This window comes from Cotesia glomerata, linkage group LG5 (genome assembly GCF_020080835.1).
Source record: "Cotesia glomerata isolate CgM1 linkage group LG5, MPM_Cglom_v2.3, whole genome shotgun sequence".
Lineage (NCBI taxonomy): Eukaryota > Metazoa > Arthropoda > Insecta > Hymenoptera > Braconidae > Cotesia > Cotesia glomerata.
This window is the reverse complement of record NC_058162.1, coordinates 13383869-13410517: the sequence shown is the minus strand read 5'-3', so window position 1 is coordinate 13410517 and position 26649 is coordinate 13383869. Positions and strand designations below refer to the sequence as shown.

The 26649-nt window shown below is 38.3% G+C and overlaps 1 protein-coding gene across 1 annotated transcript in view; it reads left to right on the top strand.

Moving 5' to 3' along the window:
• The first annotated feature begins 3426 nt into the window (after positions 1–3426).
• The window catches only part of LOC123266014 (glutamate receptor ionotropic, NMDA 2B-like), a 42394-nt gene continuing 19171 nt past the window's right edge, over positions 3427–26649 (top strand). The window contains exons 1-2 of the mRNA XM_044730042.1: positions 3427–3712; positions 3791–3972. Of these exons, the coding sequence (XP_044585977.1) occupies positions 3432–3712; positions 3791–3972 (463 nt within the window). The 5' untranslated portion in view covers positions 3427–3431. The remainder of the gene's footprint in view (positions 3713–3790; positions 3973–26649) is intronic.

Here is a 26649-nt window from a genome sequence, read left to right as displayed (position 1 = left end):
GCCCGGGCACTTGTGTTATTTGTGGTCATTTTCCCTAACTTATTCTACGGCAGTCATCCAAAGCTTTATACTGTCCTCACAATTGTGTGGAGCATATCGCTTGTGCCTAGGTGCTCCGACTCTACCTAGAAGGACGTCTGTTGAGTCTCGTCCCTAGTCGCGTTTTCGTTAGCTAGTTGGGTTTGGAGTTTGCAGCACATTACTACTTTACTGAAACCTTCTAAAAGCTTGAAAGTACTTTGGGATGTGGCTTATTTAGGGATGTGAGATGTGGGATATTATGGGATATTATAATGTGGGATATTATTTAGAAAAAAATATTTTGTTGGGTGGTAAAATTTTTTTTACTCAAAATGATAGTGTACCGTTTTTTTAAATGATTGTTCGGTTTAACGTTTAGTACACTTTTCATGAAAAAAGTAGCATTTATCGGCTATTCTCAACATGTCAACTTTAAAGTTAAAAAAAATATAATTTTTTTGATTTATAATTACAAAAACTTTCAGAAATCAATTACTGTATCATTAAATAATTATAACTTGCGCATATTACTGATAATATATGTATAGATTTTTTATAACAATGATTCTAAAAATATGTTCAACTACTGGTCCCATTTTTCGAAGTGTTTAACTATTGGGTACTTCGCCTTAAGCGTAATCGTCATGGTAAATTGCCTGCTGAAATGTCTGCTAGAGTTAGGCCATTTGCAATAGCTGCACAATGTCCAGGGGAAATTTAGTATATTCATGATTTAGAATCATGTTGTTACAATACCATTGAATGGCTCCCTGAAGACGAAGTTATTGTAGATGAAGAAATATCAAAAGAAGGAGAAGAAGAAAAAAGTAATGACATCCAGTAATAGAAAATTTTGGAGACTGGATTGCTTCACCATGGACAGAAAGTTGAAGTTTAATTATAACTCAAATTTTATTACACTGCTTTAAATATTTTATATAATAATTACTGATTTAATCAGTATAATATCTTATTTTACTTTTTTTTGTTTGAATGTTAGTGCATTAAAAATTTTAATAATTTATTAATTAAACCAGAGTTTTATAATCCATATAAAAAGAGTAAAAGTAATTAAATATTAAATTAAAAATATTTTTTAACTTATTTAAAGCCCAAAATTGATGTATATCTTACGTAAGATTTCAGAGGGGGGGGGTGTTGTCAGTTCAAAATCTTACTAATGCTTATCATGGGGGGAGGGGGTTGTAAAATGCTCTAAATTATGCTTACGTAATTTATGAACAGCCCCGTAATTTAGGAACAGCCCCGTAGTAGTAAAAGACCGCCAAGCACTACAACGTGTGAGCGAGCTATAGCGAGCGAGTGAGTGAGTGAGGGTGTGCGCGGGCAAGCGACGCATAGACCAACGCCAACTCATCAAAAATAATAATAACTTGAGTATCGCATTAAGCGGCAAATATGAAAATATAAATAATGAAGTAAATAATAATAATATGTTAAATGGACTTGGGTAAATCGTGTATTCTCAACAGGTTTCTCACCAAAACGAATAAAATAGAAATAAAATCATTAATATATTAATTTTCCTCCGTGAATCATTTTTTATATTTATAAAATAAAGTACAAAGTATGTATTGGAACTACAATTAACGAAAATTATAATAAATCATATATTTTTAAATTCAAATTAGTGAACTGAGAGTCAATAATAAATCAACATTTTAATTTATCACAATCTAACTTTATAAAACTAAAATTCCAAAAATTATTAAAATCAAAGTTTTTAACAGTGAATATGATTTATTTATATTTGGTTATCATTAATTTTAGAATTTAAATCAGTTGAATCAGAGTCAACGATAAAACAAAATAATTTTAATTTTAATCCAAGCGAATTTTGTAAAACTCATTAAAATTCAAGTATTTAACAGTAAATTTAGTTTCTAATTATCTAATAATCAATCATATTAAAATTTAAGTCAGTTAAATCACATCAAATAATAAAACAAAATTTAATTTAATTTTTTTAAACCCATACTGCAAAAATTATGAAAATTTAAGTATTTTGCATTGAACTGAATTTTTCTTCTCAGAAGTTTTTTTGAAAAAAAAAAAAAAAAAAAAAAAAACAAAAATATTATGTATCCATTCGTCGCTTTTCCATACTAAATCATGTTCGGAACTTATAGAGAATAATTTTGAGAATAATTTTCGCAGTCTTTTAATTTCTTTTACAATTAATTTCTCTTGCTCGATTAATTCGCTCGGCATCATAATAATTTCTCACACGCTTAATTTCTTAATTTAATTATACCTTCGGTAGAAATAATATAATATTATTAACTGAATAAATACAATAATTAAATACTAATCGCCGCACTAATAACAATAATTGTTTCTATTAATTTTTAAGTAATTAATAAAAATAAACTAAAATACTTAAATACAAAAAGTAAAATCTGGGTCATACAGTATACTCATTTTTTCATTGACAGCCCCTGAGAAAAAAAATTTTTCTGGCCTCTAGACCAGAAAGAAAAGCTACTGCCATCTTCTGGTTCAAAAAATAAAATAGGCTTTACCATAGGTTCAAAAAATACAATAAGCTTTACCATAAGTTCAAATTTTCTCTAAGCTCATCGACCTGACTGCCCTACTCTCTAACTTTAGAGGCGCCAATTAGCTACCTTCCCATTGGCCTACTTTAATTAGCTGTAATTTGAATTATGATGCAAAGTTTTTAAAATCGTTTAGGAACTTTTGATTCAAAATTTCTATTTCTATACCCCTGTAAAAGCTTTTACAGTAATTTTGGCATACCCTGTATATAAATACATACATGTATACACTCTTTAACCATATCTCTTTTCTGAATCCGCTTGACGAGCTGATTCGATATAGCAAGATTTTTCAAAAGTTCCGTCATGAGGACCAATGTAATGGATTTCTATAAAATCTACTAACAAATGAATTAATACTAAATCTCTAAGCCAAATTCAAGCTTTTTGAGAATTTATCCTGAGAACGGTTCAAATTTTCATCCCTTAGAATACATAAAGGTCTTTTGTTGCTTTCGAGCAACAACTTGAAAGTCTTAATCTGAAATACTCAAGAATAAATAAAAATTAAAAAACTAATTGACAACGATAAGTAGACAGAAAAATAGTTTCATAACTAAGACATAAGACTGTAAACATAATTTTCCTCGATTATATTAGACAATCTATCGTCAATACCTGAATTTAAACTTTCCAATGCTCATAGTCGGTTCTCTATTTTCAATGTAGTGTATTATCTATAACTTTATTATGTCAATATACCATATTTGACCTTTCAATAAATGCTGTTAATGAGTGGTGGGCTTGATAAAGTAACAGCTTATTTTTCCACAACTTATGCTAGGATATTTGATAAACTAATTTCAAATGTATATTCTTTTCTACAGATTTATGACACACATGTGGGCCATGTTTGCAGTTGTATTTCTCGCTATTTACACTGCTAACCTAGCTGCTTTTATGATTACTCGAGAAGAATTTCATGAGTTCAGCGGGATAGACGATCCACGTCTCGTCAAACCATGGTCTCATAAGCCAATGTTTAAATTTGGATCAATTCCATGGAGTCATACAGAAAGTACGATAGCTAAATATTTCAAAGAAATGCATTCATACATAAAAAATTTTAGTAAAAGCAGCGTTCAAAAAGGTATTGAAGCTGTCATCCATGGGTAAGATTAATAGTTTTCCTCTTTTTCATTGCAATCAAAATTCTTTAGAATTCTATGAATATTTTATAACAATTTTAGACAATTAGATGCCTTCTTTTATGATGGAACAGTATTAGATTATTTAGTGGCTCAGGATGAAGATTGTCGTCTCTTAACAGTTGGTTCATGGTATGCTATGACAGGTTACGGATTAGCTTTTGCAAGAAATTCAAAGTACGTGGATATGTTCAACAAACGGATTCTGGAATACCAAGAAAACGGTAATATGTTTTTTTAAATCTATAAAATTTGCAGTGATTTGGGTCCACATAGCCAGATAATGCTCCTTTTTCATTGTCTGAACAAGACGCTAATATTTCGTCGCACGATAAGCATTTTCTAAGTATGAGAGATAATTTTTAACTTCCCGCTAAAAAAATCGAAGATTTTCAAAAATCGGGAAGTTATTGTTTTCACTCCGTTTTGCAAAAATCAAGTTTTCATCAGATCTCGACGTTTAAAGTCACAGGAAGTTTTACTGACTATCCCCGCGAGGTGTGTTTTTTTTTTTTTTTTTTTTTTTCTCTTTAGGAGGGGGAATCCTTTTTACGGATTCCAGGCGTAGCTGTTTGGCCTGGATATGTGGCGACTCGACGCAGCGTCATACTAAAACTCGACGCTGACGCCCCTACCCACTAAACCCTAAAACCCCTTTCTCTTCTATCCTCTGATCCCCCATAGTACCGCCGTAAGGCATTTCTTCGCGGGGGGAGGAATTAGCTGCCGCTCTTCCTTCTGGTGGCTAAGATGTTATTTCTTCCTTCTAGATTCTGTCTTTCGCTCTTTTTCTCTCAATGGATCGCAACTCGGTAAGCACTTTTGTAGCAAAAGTGCTTGTAGCGTTCCAGGCTGCTTCTGATGACAGCATTGCTGCTACTATTGTCTCTGGTTGGATTTTCCTCTTTAGGATATTCTCCAGCTCATCTCGCTGTGGGTAAAAACGTGGGCACTCAAAGAAAACGTGCTCTGCATCTTTATTGACTCCTGAGCAGGACGGGCACTCCGGGGAATCATCATGCTTGAAGCGGTGGAGATACGCCCGGAAACAGCTGTGTCCTGATAACATCTGTGTAAGATAATAGTTGACCTCACCGTGACTCCGGTTTAGCCAAACGTTGATCCTTAGTATGAGACGATGCGTCCACCTACCCTTCACTGTGGCATCCCACTGTAGTTGCCATCGACTTATGCTCTTCTGCCGATCTTCTGTTCTAAGCTCCTCAGCGCTTAGTGTGGTCGACTTCTTTCATTGGTAAAGGATCCGTCTTTCCTCAGCTAAGACTCTGAGAGGCAAAGTTCCGGAAATGACACACACTGCTTCCATAGATATTGTGCGGAAGGCACTCGCTACTCTTAAGGCACTCAGACGGTAGACTGGTCCAGCCTTTCTCCATGATTCTTGCTTTTCTAGTGCGTCCGCCAAGATAGATATTCCGTAAGTGAGCACTGATGTGACTACAGATGATAGTAGTAGTTTTCTGCTCTGCTTTGGGCCTCCGACGTTTGGCATCAGTCGTGATAAGCTAGCTACCACTGCTGATGCTTTTGCACTCACGTGTTCGACTTGCTGCTTAAAGTTGAGTCGGGCATCAAGCATCACTCCCAGATATCGGATATATGGTTGTGATGTGATTTCTTGTTCTCCGACTTTCAGTTTTATGGTCTCTATCACTTTTCTGCTGGTAATAAGCACAGCCTCAGTCTTCTGTTTAGCCAGTTGTAGATTCATTGAATCCATCCACTGGTTAACTTTCTCAAAGGTTGTGGGTGTGTGTGTGTAAGTATGTGAATCACTTATAACTTTTAAACGATTGAACCGATCGGAATCTACCAAACGGCGTTCTAAAGAGTTCCCTCAAAAATAGGATTCCTATGAATTTAAATCGATTCGGACCAATAGATTTTGAGAAATTTTAAGAAATCTAAAAAAAAATCGGAAAAAAAATTTTTTTTTAAAGTGGTTTTTTTGAAATAACTTTTAAACGGCTTCATCGATCAATTCCAAAAACTAATCCATTCTTGAGCTTAAAAAACCATGTCGATCACCACTAATCCGGTCAAAATCGGTTAATTCGTTCGAGAGATAGCGGGAACGATAGAAAACCGAAAAAAATGTTTTTTCGGAATTACTCCAAAATTTTTTGTTCTATCAATTTGAACTTGAATATTATTTATAGAGCTTAAGAAACTGCGTCGAAGGCTACCAACCGCATGGAAATCGGTTCATTCATTCAAAAGTTATTGCATTTTGAAAATTCAAAAAATAGTGTTTTATCAAACTTCTATTAAATTTTTGAGCTCGAAGAGCTCAAAAGCACACAAAAGCTATTTTTTGAGCTCGGAAAGCTCAAAATAACACTCAAATTGTATGTATGAGCTTAAAGAGCTCAAAAACGTCATAAGTGCAATTTCAAGCGTTTAGATATAGAGTTGGCGGGAAATTGCAGGGATGGCCATCAGGGTCAATCGTTTCCCTAATTTTTAACTTCCCGCTAAGAGAATTGAAAATTTTCAAAAATCGGGAAGTTATTGTTGTCACCCCGTTTTTCGAAAATCGAGTTTTCATCAGATCTCGATGTTTTGAGTACCTAGGAAGCTTCCCTGACTATTCCCGCGAGGGTGTCACTATGTCTGTATGTATGTATGTGTAATACCATTATCTGATGGTATTTGTAATGGTATGGTTGTCACTAGAGCCTTATGGTAACTAAAATATGAAACATAAGTTCTTGCTTCAATATTTTCTAAATAACGTGTAAAAATGGCATATATTGTGGTTCCGTATTTAGTTGTCGACATCTTAGAATTATTATTTAATTGCAGACTAAATTTTTCATATAAAAGTTAATTAATGGTGTCGAATCGTCAGATGCAAAGTTTACGTTAAAATCACCACCTAAAAGAAGAGGTATTTTATCATAATCTGTATTAGTAAGAGCAGCACCTCCATGGCTATATGCAAGTAATTGTTGATGAAGAAAAGAAATAATATTGTTAAGCTTTCGATTGACAGATATATACACTGCAGCGAAGATAATTTTTTTTTCCATCAAGAGATTGACATTCAGCAATACAAATATCACCAGTTACTGTTGCTCCCAATTGCTGTGATGATGATTGCATTGCTGTCATATGAACATTTGGCGTGACAATATTACACGTATTGTTATTTTCGTTAGAGTAAATTCCTACTCCTCCTGCTCGAACATTTGGTCGTTTAAATTTTACTATACAGTTGAAATTAGGTATACTTATATCTTTAGAGTCAATTAACCAAGTTTCAGATAGAAGTACTATGTTTGAAGCCTGTATAACAGAATTTGTTAAATCCTGAGAATTATAAGATCTATGATAAGCCGGATAACAAATGTTTTGCCACAATCAGCTGGGCCAGTCAAGAAAATTTGAAGAGGACTTTTATTTGGAGATAATAGATGTGATATTACATGTTGTAACAGTTCAATTTGTTTGCTGTTTGACATTCTCATCAATTTACAAAAGTCTGCATTTGACATCAAATTTTCTTTTTTCTTGGCAATGGGTCCAAGTTTGTTCAGTACAGCCAAACGAATGTCAGCATTGATATCTGAATTCGCATTTTGAAACAAATGTTGATATGGATCAGGTTCAGCGCATTGAATGATTACAGTAATTTTTATTCAGAAAATAAGTAGGGAGGTTGTGTAAGAGACACTGGGTGGCTGGAAAGGAATTTTCATTTTAATTAACAATACTTAAAATAATTCTTGTTTGAAGAACCAGTAGGAACGATAATTAAGAGGCACTGGGCAGCTATGAATAAATTTTTATTTTTATTTAGAATGATTAAAGTAATTTTCATGTGAAAAATTAGTGGTAAGTGTCAAGTTGAGGCTCTGGGTGGTTTTCTGAATAAAAATTACTGTAATCATTCGAAATAATAATAAAAATTCATTCATAGCCGCCCAGGCCCTCTAACTGACCCTCGCTACTTATTTTTCAATCAAAAATTACTTTTATTACTCCGAATAAAAATAAAAATTAATTCATAGCTGCTCATTGCCTCTCACTGACCCCCACTACTTGTTTTTCATTTAAAAATTACTTTTATTATTCCAACTAGAAATAAAAATTCATTCCTACTCGCTCAGTGTCTCTTACACACCCTCGCTACTTATTTTCTGAATAAAAATTGCTCTAATCATTCGAAATAATAATAAAAGTTCATGCATAGCTGCTCTGGGCCTCTAACTGACCCTCGCTCCTTATGTTTCAATTAAAAATTACTTTAATTATGTGAAATGAAAATGAAAATTGATCCATAGCCGCTCGGGGCCTCTAACTGACTCTCGGTACTTATTTTTCAATTGAAAATTACGCTGATTATTCGAAATAAAAATAAAAATTCATCCATAGTCGCTCTGTGCCTCTAACTGACCCTCGCTAATTATTTTTTTATTAAAAATTACTTTTACTATTCCAAATAAAAATAAAAATTCATTCATAGCCACCCAGGGGCTAGTACTTACCCTCGCTACTTGTTTTTCAATTAAAAATTATTTGAATGATTCGAAATAATAATAATAATTCATTCATAGCCGCCTAGTGCCTCTAACTGAATCTCGCTACTTATTTTTCAATTAAAAATTATTCCAACTATTCCTAATAAAAATAAAAATTCATTCATAACCGCCAAGTGCCTCTTACTCGACCTAGTTACTTGATTTTCAATCAAAAATTACTTTAAATATTCGAAAGAAAAATAAAAATTCATTCATAGCCTCCCAATGCTTTTAACTGACCCTCGCTACTTATTTTTCAATTGAAAATTATTCTTATTTTTCCGAATAAAAATAAAAATTTATTCATAGCCACCCAGTACCTCTTACTCACCCTTGCTACTTATTTTTCATTCATAAATTACTTCAATTATTCTAGATCAAAATAAAAATTCATCCCAAGCCGACCAGTGTCTCTTACACACCCTTGCTACTTATTTTTTAATTAGAAATTATTTTAATCATTCGAAATACTAATAAAAATTCATCCATAGCCGCTCAGGGCCTCACACTGACCCTCGCTACTTAATATTAAATTAAAAATTACTGTTATTATTCGAAATAAAAATAAAAATTCATACATAGCTGCCCAGTGCCTCTTACTGACCCTCGCTACTTATTTTTTATTTAAAAGTTACTTTAATTATTCTAATTAAAAATCAAAATTTTGTCATGGCTGCCCAAGGCCTCTAACTGACCCTCGCTACCTATTTTTCAATTAACGATTACTTTACTTCAAATAAAAAAAAATTCAGACACAGCCGCCCAGTGCCTTGTTAATGATTGTTTAATCAACAATTACTTTAATTTTCCTAATGAATAAAAAAGTCCAGTAATTTTTGCCCTCTGCCTTTTTCTAAGCCCCGCTACTGATTCTTCATTAAAAATTTCTTCAATTATTTCAATTAAAAATCAAAATTCAGTCGTGCCGATTGAGTTCAGTAAAATCTCCTTTTTTTTCTATCGAATTTGGTCAAATCTTGTGCCTGTAATAAAAAAAAAAAAATATCCTCACTCACATTCATACGTGCATTGTTACCGTTACACTGACGCTAGCCCACACTAGCGCACGATCTCACACATTTACCTAGCATCACGTACGTCCGCCGTCCACGTTTGTTCCGTCCCCACTCTCGGTCTACTGCGCGAGACACAGGCAGCAGATCTCTCGTCTTACTCTCGCGTCTCTTTCTGCCTTTCCACTCACTTTTCATTCTTCTGTCGCGCGCTCCTGATTGGTCACTTTCATTAATTAATTATTAATTATCCATGCGTCTGATTCAAAAATGGCTAAGGACTTTTCGTCTCAGAATATTTTTCTCTTTCGATTCCTACAATGGGGTGCACGACTTCTGGGACACCCTGTATATATATTAGGGTGGGTCTAAAAAATCGATTATTTTTTTTTCACTTCTAAGATTGAAAAGTTGGTTATCAGTCACCTCTAGAAAATGCTCACTAAATTTGAGCTCTTAAAATTGATAGAAACCTTATGCTCATCACACTTTTATATTTTTTGTTAGTCTCTTATAATAAAGATCATATCTCTCTATTGATCAATTTTTTAATCAAATATTTATAAGGTAAAAGCCCCAATAGATGATCACGTACTATTATATGATCACTCTATGTATTTGTATATCTATACCAAAGTTATGATTTTGGGTTCAAATAGTAAATTGAAACAACTTGAGGACATAGATCTACCACCTGTAGTTGTAAATGGTGTCATAATACCCTACGTTAACTCTACTAAGTGTTTGGGAATCAATATAAGTAGAAACTTATCTTGGAATTATCACGTTACTCAGACAGTCAGTAAAGTGAATTCAGCTCTGCATTGTCTTAAAGTACGGAAAAACATCTTCTCATTCCCAATCAGAAAATTATTAGTATCAGCAACCATTTTACCGCTAATTGATTATTGTACGGTTGTACTGATAGATTCAACATCCGACAATAACACAAAACTTCAGCGTGCAATGAATTCCTCAATGCGATTTATCTTTAATCTGAAGAAAGATGAGCATATCACACCTTATCGACGAGAACTTGGATGGCTATCTGTAAAGTATCGTCGAATGTACTATATGAGTTGTTATTTTTATAAATTACTTCAAGTTGAGAAACCCAAGTACCTGCGAGAGCTGTTCATAGAAGACACTGATGTCAGACGTTCCAGTAGGTTAGCAGCTAAAAAACATTCCTTTTTCAAATTACCTCATTTTGCTACTACCTATATGGAGCATTCATTTATAGTAACTGTGATTCGTCTGTGGGAAGAACTACCCGATGAAATTGTGAATTCGAGTAGCAGTGAAGTGTTTAAAAATAAAGTTTTTGATTACTTACTGAATTTGGACAATTAATAAATAAAATTTATTTATCAGAAAACTTTATGTTAATTTGAAAGCGTTAATGTAACTAACTTAGTTTGATGCTTATATTAGTATCTAAGTTGTTAATATTTAGTTGAGAGCGTAAATATGGAGATGTTAGTTGAATCAGTTCTAATTATAGAATCAGTTCTAATTATAGTCTCTTAAGATTATACCTTATGTACTTATTATTATTATTATTGTTATTATTATGTAAGTTGTAAATATTTTTGTATTTAAAATTGCCATTTGGCCTGTGCCTTGGCATGATTAAATAATCAATCAATCAATCAATCAATCTATATTCACAAATATAGGTATACAAATACATGGAGTGATCATATAGTGGTACGTGATCATATATTGGGGCTTTTACTTTAAACGTTTTTGTGGAAAATTGAATAATCTACAAAAAAGATTCGATATGTGTAAGCGATTACATTAACCATTTCAAATATATCCGAGGTCGAAGTTAAAAAAATTTATCAAAAAAAAAATTGTTTTTTTAAATTTCCTACCACATTGGAAAATAATAGTTGTCGAATTAATATGCCATATTTTTGTAGGAAATTCAACGCTCTACAAAAAAGATCTGATATGTGAAATAGATAACTGCAACCGTTTAAGAGATATTCGTAACCGAACCCCAATGCTTTCTGATTTCAATAATTTTCTAATAACTTTCTCAAATATATCCAGTAAATTCATGAATTGTGGATATTTTCATAAAAATTTTAGCCCAAATTGCCAGAATGAAAGTTTTTAACTATTTTTTACCCTATTCATAAATCTAAGGAAGCTTTACTTTTGGACAAAGTGAATGATACGTCCGTTTTTATTACTTACAAGGAAAAATTCCCAGGTTTCCATCTCCGATTTTGATGCCATTGAAATATGTTATTTTTATAATCGATTAAAATAATAAAATGACTTCTTACACAAACAACGAATAATCGCTTAATTTTTACATTCCGGAATTTCATAATGAATATTACCTCCATGTCCAAACGCAAAACTCATAGGATTTAGCGTTTGAATCTTCATTTATTTGGTTTCGTCTCAACGTAACTTTCAAACCAAGAATATTGAAATTTTATTGAAATTATTGAAATTTTTATAACAAATCAATTATCATAAAAAGATGCTACTAAAATTTTCACTTGCAATTTTTATCAATTTTCACTGGTGGAATTTTTGAATTCATTTTTTTTTATAATAATTTAATTGCCATGCAATACTAAGAAAATTTTTAATGTCTGACAACTTCATTGTCATTCTTAATTTTAATTATTATAATTTAATTTATTTAATTTTCTTAAATTTGATTATAATTAATAAATTATAATTATTAATTAATTAATAATAATAAAAAACATCAACCGTATTATAAACATATCATATGCATCTGTGTCAAATAAGGTTAAGTAAGCCATATTGTTATTTTGGTATTTTACTGAGAAAGAAACCGAGTTTTTTAAAAATCACTATACTTATAAGTGTAGGAAAAAAACTTTAGTATTCTTTACACAGGTATACCAGTTTCTTTACAAGAGGGAAAAATTTCCTAGGTGGAAAAAAACCTTTTTTTTCAGTGTATCTCCAATATTTAATTTGTTATATAGCTTTAAAATGCAGATTTCTGGGTTTTTGATTTCGTTAAGTTAACTGTAAGAGTTAGACAAAAATTTTAAATGGCCAATTTGTAGTACTTTAAATGTTCTATAAAAAAGTTCCTTGTAATTTTCAACTTTCCGCTGAAAACTTTCCGCTGAAGAAAACATGCTCCGCATCTTCATTGACCCCTGGACAGGACGGGCACTCTGGGGTATCATCGTGCTTAAAGCGGTGAAGATACTTCCGGTTACATCCGTGTCCTGATAACATCTGCGTTAAATAATAGTTGATCTCACCGTGACTCCGGTTGAACCACACATCAATCCGAGGTATGAGACGGTACGTCCACCGAGCTTTCTCTGTTGCCATCTTGCGATGCTGTGTTGCCGTTCTTCCCTTCTAAGTTCTTCAGGGCTCAGTGTGGTTGACCTTTTTTGTTGGTATAGGTTCCATCTTTCCTTAGCTAGGACTCTGAGAGGCAGAGTACTTGAAATGAAAAAAACGACTATGCACATTAAAATGAAAAAAAAAATTATTTTCATTTTTTCAGACCTATTTTCAATAGTTTACTTTACGAGGTGCAGTAAAAACTCGATATATCAACCTGTTTAGTGAACAGGCCCAGCCGCGATGAAGTCGCCCCTAGGGGACTCCCAATTTCACGAGCCGCACCTGTCTACCGCTAGTTCCCGCAAAAACTAACCGCCTATGAAAGCTTAGCTTGACTGATCACGCCATGTCGCGGTGGTGTGATTGGCTGATCGCTCCGCTGACATGCGCAATCAGCCTTTTTCCCCAAGTTGACGAGGGAGAAGACGCATTATTATTATTTTTATCTTACGTTTCCACGCTTTCGCTGCATCAGGTCGCCATTAGTATTTCTTTACTCCCGCTTTTTCTTAACTAAACTGCATTTCGCTTATTTTATAATTTAATTTGCTTAAATTAATTGTTATTAATCCTCTTTAGATTGTAACAGATGAATTGTGTTATTTGTGCAATTAATTCTCTGCTTTTCCAGTGCCGGCAGTATGATCAACCACGTGTCAACCGGCTTCGCTTTATTATTCACGCAGTGCTTTATTTATCCGCTTTTATTCGAACAATCTGCAAATTAACATATTGAGTAACTTGTATTCAGTGTAAATAAATTTATAGTGTTAATTTTTAATAATATTCCCGCGTTTTAATTGAGATATCCTGACGAAAACCTGATCTTCCGCTTTCCCGCATTTTCAGCAATTTACATTTGGTCCCTCGAGCCGGATCAGGCTGGCTCTATCTCAATTAATTTAAATTAATTATAACGCTAATAATTGTATTGTGAGAGTGAAGTTTATTACCGCTAGGAAGGGTCGAGTGTCAGGAGCATCGCGGAGCACATCGGGTGCTGCTCCTGGTAGTCATTCTTACACTGGTACGCTGAACTTTCCGCTTTATTAAGACTGAAAACTCGACTTCGGTTCTAAAATAACTTCTTTACGGAAAACTACGCAAGATAGTTGAAAAATGCAACTTGTGCTTCAACTGTCGTATTCCGCACCGCGCCGCAGACTGCAAGACCGCTCAAGATTGCCGAAAATGTGGTCAACGTCACCACGCGTGTACGACTGCATCAATGAATGTCAGCATGCATATTCTACCAATCACTGACGGTAGATCTTCCATCGTTCGTGATCGATGATCCGATATGGCCGCATTTTGAGAATCGAAAGCTCGCTGACTCGCATTATATACAGCCGCGTCCTGTAGACATTATTCTAGGTGAATCACCAGCCACACAGATCATAAACGCTGAGATTAAACGTGGAATTCGCAATTCTCCGATTGCACAATCCACCACGCTTGGTTGGATTGTCTATGGAGCTGTCACCGCTAAACACGCTTCCACGTCACACGCAGCATTACATGCGTCATTAGACACATCATTACAAGACGCTATCGCAAAGTTTTGGGAGCAGGAAGAGGTTCCATTAGGTAATTCACCGCTCAACACCGCTAAGAAAGACGAATGTGAAGTTCACTTTGGTAAACGCGTTATCGACAGCCTGATAGACGCTATGTAGTGAAATTACCGCTTAAAGCCCCCGAGAATCAACTTAGCGACTCTACCAACGCAGCCATGGGGTCACTCTGCAGATTAATAACCCGCTTGTTGCAAGAAAAAGAATATTCTGACATGTGCCGTGCGTTCATGGCAGAATACATACAACTAGAATACATGGTACGAGTTCCAATCAACGACTTGCCCGCAAACGATTACTTCTAGCCTCACCATGGGGTATTAAAGCTTGATAGCATCACTACGAAGCTCTGCACAGTCTTCAACGGTTCTTGTGCAACATCTACAGGAATTTCATTGAACGAAATCCTCGACGCAGGAACCAAAACGCAAATTGACAACTTCGACGTGATGTTGAGAATCCGCTGCAAAAGGTTTCTATTCGCTACTGACATCACCAAGATGTTCAGACAGATTGAAGTTGATTCGCTTGATTGGCCGCTTCAGTGCATTCTCTGGATAGATGAGAATGACCTAGTAGACGCTTACTGTCTCAAGACAGTCACCTACGGAACCGCTAGTGCACCTTTTGACGCTGTACGTGTGCTCATCCAACTAGTCAAGGATGAAGGACACCGCTTTCCGCTAGTTGTTGCTCCAATGTTGAAAACACGCTTCGTAGATGATATTTACGGTGGAGCAGACAACGAACAAGACGCTATCAGAGTTGGAGTGCAAACAAAAGCACTGTGCGCAGCAGGCTGCTTCCCGCTTACCAAATGGGCTAGCAATAGTCCAAGACTACTCGCTGAAGTCGCTCCAGAAAAGCAGCTAGAAACACCGCTTAAAGAAATCAGTGATGCACTAGTTTAGTTCCTGGGCGTGTACTGAAATTAAAACACTGACGCTCTCCAGTTCAAGTACACGCTACCGCCAGAGTCACCTAAGACAAAAAGAGCTATTTTGTCTGAAATCGCTGAGCTGTATGACCCGCTAGGACTTCTCGCACCAATTGTCGTCAAAGCCAAGACCTTCATGCAAGATCTGTGGCTAGATATAGTGTCATGGGATGAACAATTGTCACCATCACTCATTTATAAATGGACTGGATACCGCGAGGATCTTCGAAACATCAAATTCATCCGCGTTCCACGCTGGAATAATATTGCACCTGGAGCAACAATAAAATTGCACGGGTTCTCAGACACTTGGCAAAACGCTATGGCTGCCGCTGTTTATTTGAGAGTCACTGACGCTGATGGGAAGACAAAGGTCTCACTTTTGTGTTCAAAAACGCAAGTAGCACCGCTAAAGACCATGACAATTCCACGCTTTGAATTATCTGCTTTATGGTTGCTTACACAACTGATACTTCATGTCAAGGAAGTTAAGTCGCTTGAAAATATCAGGTTAAATCTCTGGATTGACTCCGCTATGACTCTCGCATGGATTAAAAGTCCAGCAACCCACTGGAAGAAATTCGGCCGCAATAGAGTAGGAAAAATCCAAGAAACGCTTCTAGATGTCTCCTGGAAATTTATTCCAGGAAAACAAAACCCCGCTGACTGCGCTTCAAGAGGTATACCAACGCTAAAGCTAAAACAACACGATCTCTGGTGGCATGGACCGACTTGGCTTCATGGACCAGAATCCTCTTGGCCCACTCTGGAGCTTCCAGCTGACGACGCAACGCATCGAGGAGAACACCAAGGTCTGACACTAGTAACTTGGAAAGCAGAAAACTGCCTGCTCCAACAATTACTATCGCATTACAAGCAGCTGTTCCCACTGCTAAGAAAGCTCAGCATCTGGCATCGTGTCATCGACCGCTTCAAAAGATTTCCACAATCTTCGCTGGCCTACCCGCTCACTCCTTCAGACTTGGAGCGCGCTAAATTGACCTTGATTAAGTTCACTCAAGGACAATACTTCGCTAGAGAGATTCACATGCTTCAAGATGGTGATGGTCTGCTGAAAAATAACTGCATCACCAAGCTGACTCCATTCATCGACCGTCAAGCAGTCCTGAGAGTTGGTGGCCGCTTGAAACACGCATTGCTGGACCCAGAAGAAAAGCGTCCAGCGATTCCACCACGACAGTCACCGCTTACATCAATCTTGATTGATGATTTGCACCGCAAAACCCTTCACGGAGGTACTCAGCTTACGCTTGCTGACTTACGCAAGAATGTCTGGATCATTGGAGGCCGTGTTCGAATCAGATCATTCATACTATGCTCCACTATCTGCACGAGACACCGTGGAGAACGCGCTCAACAGTTGATGCGTCAACTACCTGCCGTACGAGTGCAGCCAACTAGAGCTTTCGTGCATACAGGACTCGACTTCGCTGGACCCATCATACTGAAAACTTTTCAAGGACGAGGCGCAAAAACATACAAAGGCTGGATTGCAGTCTTTTTCTGCATGTTCAGCTCAGCTGTACATCTAGAGCTAGTCACTGACTACACCGCTGCCGCCTTCATCGCTGCTTATCGCCAATTTACTAGTCGCCGAGGTATCTGTCATTCTCTTAGACTGTGGAACCAACTTTGTAGGGGCAGATAAAGAGCTAAGACCACTATTCGCTGCAGGATCCCGCACACTTTGATAATTATTAGTTTTAATCGCTCAAGATGGCACGAACTGAAAGTTTAATCTGCCTGGAGCTCCACATTTTGGAGGAAAAAGGGAATCCGCTGTGAAATCTATTAAGTTTCATCTTCGAAGAACAATCGCTTGAGCAATATTCAACGCTACTGGCTCAAATTTAAGCGATCTTGAACTCCAGACCGCTTACACCGCTGAATGAAGATCCTGCTGACCTGGCAGTACTGACACCAGGTCATTTCTTAATCGGACAGTCACTAACCGCAGTTCCAGAGCCATCGCTGACAGAAGTACAACTCGCTCGGCTCTCGCATTAGGAACAAGTCCAGCAAATGGTTCAACATTTCTGGAAACGCTATTATCAGGACTGCATCCACCGCTACTAAGCCATTTCAAAGTGGCATCATCAACGCAACGAGATCAAAGTGGGTTCAGTTGTACTGATCACCACTGAAGATCTCCCGCCAACCAAGTGGCCATTAGCCAAAGTCATCGCTCTCCATCCAGGGGAAAATGGACAAGTCCGCGTGGTAACTGTCAAGATAGTTAACACAGAGCTAGTACGTCCAATTACAAAGCTCTGTGTCTTGCCGCTAACGTATGAAGAAGACGATCTTGTCGACGCAGCCGCCAACCCGGGGGAAAACGTTCAGTGAACAGGCCCAGCCGCGATAAAGTCGCCCCTGGAGGACTCCCAATTTCACGAGCCGCACCTGTCTACCGCTAGTTCCCGCAAAATCTAACCGCCGATGAAAGCTTAGCTTGACTGATCACGCCATGTCTTGGTGGTGTGATTGACTGATCGCTCCGCTGACATGGGCAATCAGCCTTCTTTCCCAAGTCAACGAGGAAGAAAACGCATTATTATTATTTTTATCTTTTGATTCCACGCTTTCGCTGCATCAAGTCGCCATTAGTATTTTTTTACTTCCGCATTTTGTAAATAAACCGCAATTCGCTTATTTAATAATTTAATTTAATTTAATTTGCTTAAATTGATTGTTATTAATCCGCTTTAGTTTGTTACAGATAAATTGTGTTATTTGTGCGATTGATTCTCTGCTTTTCCAGTGCCGGCAGTATGATCAACCACGTGTCAACCGGCTTCGCTTTATTATTCACGCAGTGCTTTATTTATCCGCTTTTATTTGAACAATCCGCAGATTAACATATTAAATATAACTTGTATTTAGTGTAAATAAATTTATAGTGTTAATTTTTTATAAAATTTCCCTCCTGTTTTAATTGAGATATCCAGACCAAAACCTGATCCTCCGCTTTCTTGCATTTTCAGCATTTTACACAACCAATGAACTGACATCTTCTGAACTATTAAGGATACCATTATCAACATCCGGGACGATTTTTTAGAGCATTAGTCCATCTATCTAAAACGTTTTTTCATATTTTTGTATCTCTTGTAGATCACTGCTTCTCGACATTCGTTTCTACAAATATAATGTTTACGACTTTTTAAAATGCTTTTGTATTCTAAAATTTTGAAGTTACATCGTATATCAATAAGAGACATTTTGTAGATAAGTTTTTAACAATCATATTAGCATTTTTTTTTTATTTCATCATCGCATATTACTCATTTGTTATTCATATCTAAAGGCTACGCTGCTTTGATCCAAGACCAAGGTGGCACTGCTTATGCATTTGACGGTTCCACGCTTCGAGTTAACCGCTGCTTAGATATTAGCGAAATTAGTTGAGCATTGCGACGCAAAGTTTTCAAACTCCCCATGAAAAGATGTCTGGTAAGGAGAACAAGATCACCATCACCAACGACAAAGGACGGCTTAGCAGGGAGGAAAGTGAGCGCATGGTCAATGAAGCTAAGAAGTACAAGAATGAGGATGAGAAACAGAAGGAGACTATTCCGTCTAAGAACTTGAGTCCTACTGCTTTAATATGAAGAGCACGGTTGAGGATGAGAAGCTCAAGGATAAAATCAGCGCCGCTGACAAACACTGTCCTTGATAAATGCAATGAAATTATTAAGTGGCTCGATGCTAACCAGCTGGCTGAGAAGGAGGAGTACGAGCAGAAACAAAAGGAACTGGGCAATATTTGCAATCCGATTGTGACTAAATTGTACCAAGGAGCTGGTACTCTTAATTACTCTTAATTACTCTCAAGTGCCCATATACACTTCTAACAAAAATTAAGGGAGCAAGAAAAAAATCCAAATTCATGGGGGATTCTCAACAGGCTCTTACTTGTAGAAAAATGGTCGTACAGCAAATAAAAAAAAAAAGCAAACTGCAGCTCTAAGTGTCTAGTTTTTTGATCTGAGTTTCATAATTTCATTGGAAATGTTTATTCGAGTGATCTTAAGAAAACCACCGAACAAAAAATTTTCTTAATTTTTTTAGTTTTTTTTTTTTAATTTTTTGACTTAACCTTCATATGGACCAGATCATTGGTTTATTCAGCTTTAATTTGGTTTTTTTAAAATCTTGATACGAGAATTTCTTGCTGAGATATCGGTGATTTGATGGAAAAAGATCATTTTGTCTTTGATTACGAATATCTCAGCAACCAATAAGCGCAGAATAAATTTAAGGTTGGTTTCGAAAACTTGAATAAATTCCCTACAAGGATTGGCTAGTGATTTATAAAAAAAACTTTTTTACATCTATTAGATGAATTTTAAAATGCAACTTAAGAGGGGTTTTTGCGGTTTTTTGGAAAATCAAGCACCTAATCAACAATATCGCGGAAACCACTAATGTTGAGTGTGCCTTTTACTGTTTAATATACCCACAAAACTTTCAATTAAATCTAGCGAACCGTTTATTTTCCACTTTATTGAATTTTTGATAAAATTAAAGAAGCATGAATTTCGCTCTGAAAAAGTCATAATTTTCATCAGAAATAGAAAAAATTTTTATTCATTTTTCTCTTAGTTCTGTATTATTGCCTTGGTGAATTGACAAAAATCGAAAATTAGAAAAAAAAAATTGAAAAATTTTTGAAAAATTTTTTTTTACTTAAAAAAAAATTTTTTTTAATTCGTAAAAGATGCCATAAGCTATGTCGCCACGCAACGAAAGCTGCGAAACGCTGCTTGAAACTACACAAGACTTACATTTAAACGAGTATAAGCAGGCCAAAAAGACGTTAAACAGAGCCATCAAAGCAAATAAAGCAAGTTTGTGGAAAGAGATCTGTAATGATCTCGACAAGGACATGTGAGGTAAAGTCTACTAAATTGTCACCGAATGACTTGGAAAAGCTTCACCAGAAGCGCCGAAGTCACCTGCCCTAATGGACAGCATTGTAGCGGAGCTTTTCCCCAAACACCCGCCGCGGGAGAAAAAACAATACGTTAAAAACGGCGAAGCAACACCCTTTACAATCAAGGAACTACAAGAAGCGGCTAAGTCTTTCAAGACAGGAAAGACACCTGGCCCCTTATAGCATCCCGGCATCGGTAATCAAGACTGTAGCCCTGGAATACCCAGACATACTTCTGAACTTTTACAATGCATGCTTGACAACTGGCACTTTTCTTGCGGTCTGGAAGCGGCAGAGATTAGTTCTCTTAGACAAAGGTAAGGGAACTTCCGTAACACCTTCGTCGTTTAGACCACTCTGCATGCTGGACATTGCTGGAAAACTGCCTGAGAAGCTTATACAAAGAAAGACTTTGCAACGTCGTCGACCGTGCTGGAGGCTTTGCCACCAACCAACATGCCTTCCGGAAAGGTCGATCGACAGTCGGAGCGATCGAGAAAGTCATAAAGACAGCAACACAAGCATGGTCTGGTAGCCTCGAAGTTCGTAAAGTATGCCTTCTCCTCACGCTTGACGTCAAAAACGCCTTTAACAGCGCAAATTGGAGAGATATTTTAAACGCTAAGGAGCACAAATTTGACGCGGAGCCAGAGAATCTAGCACTAGTCGACACCTACCTGGACGAAAGAAAGCTATTAGCGGAAACTACGGAAGGCCCACAACAATACGCCATAACGGCTGGCGTATCGCAAGGCTCAATAATGAGGCCCGATCTATGGAACGCAGACTACGACGAGCTTCTTGAAATCCCGTTACCAAAGCAAGTAGAGCTAACGGGCTTTGCAGAAGACGTTGCGGCCACGATAATAGTAGACAGCGTAAAAGAAGCCGAATTACTAGTTCGGGAAACTATTGACACCGTCGAGACCTGGCTTGATGAACACCACCTGAAACTCGCCAAGCATAATACCGAGATGGTTGTTCTGACACGTCAAATATGGTTCCCAAAACCATTCACTGTGGACATGGGAGGAGTAATACTGACGTCAACAAGGGCCCTGTGCTATCTAGGGATAATGATAGATGAGAAACTATCTTTCCGCGAACACCTTGACAGTGCATGCAGGAAAGCTAACAAGACGGTGTCTAGCCTAGCAAGAATCATGACCAACACTATGGGAACAAGAACAAAAGAGAGAAGAGTTCTTCTAGAAGCAGTCCACTCGGTACTGCTTTATGGAGCGGAGATATGGGCAGACATATTAAAGCAGAAGACCTACCGGCGAAAGATAGCGGCAGTACAGCGGCGAGGTGCTCTCAGGGTTGCCTGCGCCTACCGGACGGTTTCCGAAGTGGCTGTATTGGTCATATTGGAAGCGCGCCCATCGACCTATTAGCGTTCGAAAGAGCAAAACTCTATGACGCAAGAACGAGGATAATGGCGGAAACGCAGCCAGAGTGGCAGGACCTATGGACATCGGGAAAGACGGGTAGATGGACAGCAGGACTGATTCCAAACATCAACCTCAGGCTTTCGCGGAAGCACGGGGACGCGGATTTCTTTCTCACCCAGCTATTGACAGGTCACGGAAAGTTCAACGCCTATCTCTTCAAGATGGGGCTGCACTGCAGGCCAACGTGTAAATACTGCCTAGACGACGCCGAACACACGTTCTTCGAGTGTGATCGGTGGAAGGACTACAAAAATAACACTGAAGAAACTATTGGCGCCACGCTTCCCCGAAAGCTTAATAGCCTGCATGCTCAGAAAAAAAGATAATTGGTCAGCTGTTGCATCCTACGCGCAGCGCTGCCTGAAAGCAAAAATTGCAGAAAGGGACCAGTAACCAGAAGTAGGCGTCGTGAGACGAGACATGGACTGGATTGAAGTAATGTTTACGTGGTTCCGACTCAGTCATCTCCGTACCATCCACGGAGGAAGAGTCCAACCATCATCTTTCAATGATAGCGGTGTCTTTGGAAAATTTTTTTCGCGTTTCTATAAAAAAAATTAGGAAAACGGTTGACCCTGAAGGCCATCCCTGCAACTTCCCGATAATTTCATACCTGAACGCTAAAAATTACACTTATGCCGTTTTTGAGCTCTTCGAGCTCAAAAGTTTGATAGAAGTTTCACATAACACCATCTCTCGAATTTCAAAACCGCAATAACTTTTGAATGAAAGGACCAATTTTCACGTGGTTGGCGGCATTCGACGCAGTTTTCTGAGCCTCATAAAAAATCGTCAAGTTCACCTCAACGCTTAAAATTGCACTTAAGTCGTTTTTGAGCTCTTCGAGCTCACAAATACAATTAGTGTGTCATTTTGACCTTTCCGAGCTCAAAAAAGAAGCTTATCTATGCTTTTGAGCTCGTTGAGCTTAAAAGTTTGATAGAAGTTTGATAAAAGACTATTTTTTGAATTTTTCAAATCGCAATAACTTTTGAATGAATGAACCGATTTCCACTTGGTTAGTGGCATTCAACGCGGTCTTTTAAGCTTCATAAGAAATCTGCAAAATTGAGTTAATCGAACCAGAAATTTCGGAGTAACTTTGAAAAAACCCTTCTTTCGGTTTTCTTTTCTTTACGATATCTCTCGAACGAATCGACCGATTTTGACCGGACTGGCAGCAATTGACGTGAATTTTTTATGTTAAGAGCTGATTGATTTTTTAAATTAGTCAGTAGAGCCGTTTAAAAGTTATTTTATTAAAACCTCATTTAAAAAAACTTTTTTTTGTAGTTTTTTTGCGATTTCTCAAAATCTAACAGTCTAAATCGTTCTAAATTATATTAACAATATAAAACCAGTCAAGCGCTTTCGAATGGCACCAACCACGATCAAATCGGTCTAGCCGTTCGAAAGTTATACAAGGTTTACATACATCCACACATACACACACACACACACACAGGTCTACCAAGCTACCATAGACTTGTTTATCAGGCATTGACTTATTATTCAAGCAACAAAATTTATTTGTGGTGCTAAATTTGTTGCCTTTTTGTTGCTAATTAGTTGCTCTATTTAGAATATTGTTGCTTGTTTAGATTCCGAAAAAACAATAATAATGACCGTCCAAGATGGGCTCTGCCACTGCTAGCTTGATATGCCTCACACACACACACACACACACACACATACACACACACACACACACACACACACCTGCAGCAAGAGAAAAACTTCTACCAGGCGCGTCTCCCCGTAGCGGATGGGAGAACGCTCGTTGTCCTTGGATGACGCTAAGTTTCTTAGTTGATGAGGTACAGAGGGTAGGAGCCAAATAAAATGCTCCCGTGGACAAAACTCCCCTTTAATGGGTTGGTCACACTAACTGACCTGGCAAGACGATCGTTTCCTGCTGTAACTCACTGGGAGTGCCCGGAACCCGTGTCAATTATTTTCGACGATGCGGGCCATGGCTAATGTGAGCTTGCTCTGCCGAGGTGTAAATTGCAGCAGTGGATCAGGAGCAAGTCACTTCGGGCCTTGATCAGGAAGTACGCAGTGAGTGTTAGAGATTGGAATCTTCACCGCCCCGAGCGAGTCTAGTCCGTCCGTGTATTCCGGGACTGGCTAAGTGTCGACTAGGCCCCAGGGAACTGGGGTAGGAGTACTATCTCCGAGGGTACACCCGTTCCTAGTTATGACAACCCGCTCCACTCCGTATGATGCGCTGGTAAATCAAAAAAGTATGAGTAATTCACAGGAAACAAATAAGAGTGGAAACGGGCTTCCTGTCTAACAAGCAACGATTGACGCAAGCGCTGAAATGAAGCGGTCACAAGCACTCAAACGCCTTGAAAAGCTGACCAGTGAGTTGAATGATTTCAGACCCAACATTCCAGACCCAACATTCAGCCAAGCGACAAAGAAGAAGGATCTGAAGAAAAGCCCTCTGCGAAGAGCAGCACTGCAAAGCGACAAACAGATAAAAGCGTCAGCTTGGCAAAGAGTTCAGTCTAAAGAAGAACAGAAAAGGCAAAGGAAAGAGCAGCTCCCAAAGCAACCGCCGAAAGAGCCCCGGCCGGAACCTAAGCAGATGAAACCGCAAAAGTGGATCAGGCCTGACGCTCTGATCATCCATCCGGTCGGAAAAGAGAAGTACGCCGAAATATAGCGTCGTATAAAGCAGGCCGTCCCTGACGAACAGGTCCGCACAACTGTGGAAAAAATCCACAAAACCAAAACCGGGGAGATGCTGATTACGCTCTCAAAGAAGAGTATTGACAAAGGCCAAGCCTTGCAAAAGGCCATCACGGATATTCTTCAAAAAGAGGCTGAAGTAATCTGCAAAGGACTGCAAGAGACCATCGACATCCGAGACATTGATGATGACACGATGAAGAAGGACATTCAGACTGCCCTGAAAATGGAAATCGGAGAAACTTGCGAAATACCACTAGAGGCTTTCAAGATCCGTAAGGTCTACAGACGTACGCAAACGGCTACAGTGACACTATCAGCAGCTGCAGCACAACAGCTACTGGAAGGAAACGGCAAAATAAGGATTGGCTGGGTCAACTGCCGAATGAGAGCAACAAAGAGACCGATACAATGCTTTAAATGCTGGCACTTTGGGCACTTTGGATCACAGTGCAAAAGTGAAATCGACCGATCTAAGCCTTGCATAACGTGTGGAAGAGGAGGACACAAGATTGCTGATTGCAAAAATCCAGCCAAATGGGTATTATACGCTGACGATCAAGGTGCGCAGAACGCTGCCCACCATGCTGGCACATACAGATGCCCGGTTTTCAAAAAGGCACTCGAGAAAATGACAAATGAACGAGCATGAATATACTGCAGCTCAACCTTAATCATTGTGAGGCTGCGCATGATTTGCTCATACAAACCGTGCGCGAACTAGAGCTTGACTAAGTACTGATAGCAGAACCATATAAACATCTGAGTACCCAACCCTGGGAATCGGACAGTACCAACAAAGTTGTCATTTAGTCCAGTGACAAATAACCATTCCAGAAGGCAGTCAACAACAGAGAAGCCGGATTTGTAGCAGCATGGGTACACGAAATTCGTTTCTACAGCTGCTATGCCCCGCCGAGTCTTTCTTTAGAACAATTCATCGATTTTCTTGATCGTCTAACCGAAGATGCAACGCAACACTTTCCCGTAGCAATAGCAGGTGACTTCAATTCCTGGGCAGTAGACTGGGGCAGCAAGTGCACCAATGCACAAGGAAAGGCGTTACTTGAAGCGATGGCCATACTAAGGAGAGGCAAGCTCTATAGAGGATCTTACGTTCGTCAGCAGCAGTCTCACGAGAGGAAGCTATTTTTGGATAATTATTAATACCTACACTGCCAGCGACCACTACGCCATCTTTTAGGAAGTATCAACTGGCCAGAACCCTCGAAGAGCAACCAGACAAACTAACGCAGTTGGATGGAAAATGAAAGCTTTTGACCCAGCTACTTTGATAGTAGCCTTAGATAGCGACCCGACTACCACAAGGAGTGCTGAAGAGAAAAGAGCTAATGAAGAGGGCGACCCAGGCCTACGACGCTTGTCGCTTGCCTGAAGAAGAATATCTCAGCGTGGCTACCGTGAACCTAACTCTGCAGACCTGGTGACAGAGTACAAAATAATTCCCGTCGAGAATTGAATAGAGCCATTAAGAATAGCAAAAGACGCTGTTGGAAGGAACTCGTAGAAGAGGTAGAGAAAGATCTGTGGGGCAGACCGTACAAGATAGTCATGACCCACCTGAAATGTTAACCAATGCCGTCACCTACATGTCCACAACTACTAGAGAAAATCGTCTATACGTTGTTTCCTCAGCAACGTGAGTTGATCTATTCGTCACTGCAGCCTGACCCTGAAGACATTCCACCTGTCACAGAGGAAGAATTGATGGAGGCATGCAATCAGACACGTCGACTAACAATCACACCAAAACACGCGTCGTACTTGATGACGCTTTCGTCGAGTAACTAATTAGCAACAGCTAATTATCGTCGCACTGCCTTTATTTTTTGGCAACCCAAAATCAGCACACTTCGTCGTGGCTAATTAAAATATACGTTAGATTTCAAACGCAAGAAATGCTCAAGGATTTTTCCCAAAAATAACCAAAAAAAACTAAGTATCATGAAAACGTGTCCGCACACGGCAAGTCGAAAACGTAGAAGAAGGAAAAATAGCACATCTCGCATTCTTCCTCTCTCCCCTCTCTGCTGGGTCCGTCGTTAGCTGTGAACCCCAGAGATAGCGCCGTAAGTCGAATTTTCCAATATCGACGTTTTGAATGATGTATTGGCTGGAGCATTGGCACGCTCGACAGCTAGCTTTACACCTTCACGCATGCGTCGATTGCTCACTCCGAGTTCCGAACAGTCGGTTGTTTCGCTCACTCTCGAGACAATCATCCTCCCGTCGTTGATGATCTTGCAGGTTACCCACGTCGATGATCCTCGTTGTTTCTCTTCGCGGCTTCGTGGCCGACGTCGTTAGTACCGCTACAATTATTAAGTACTTAAAT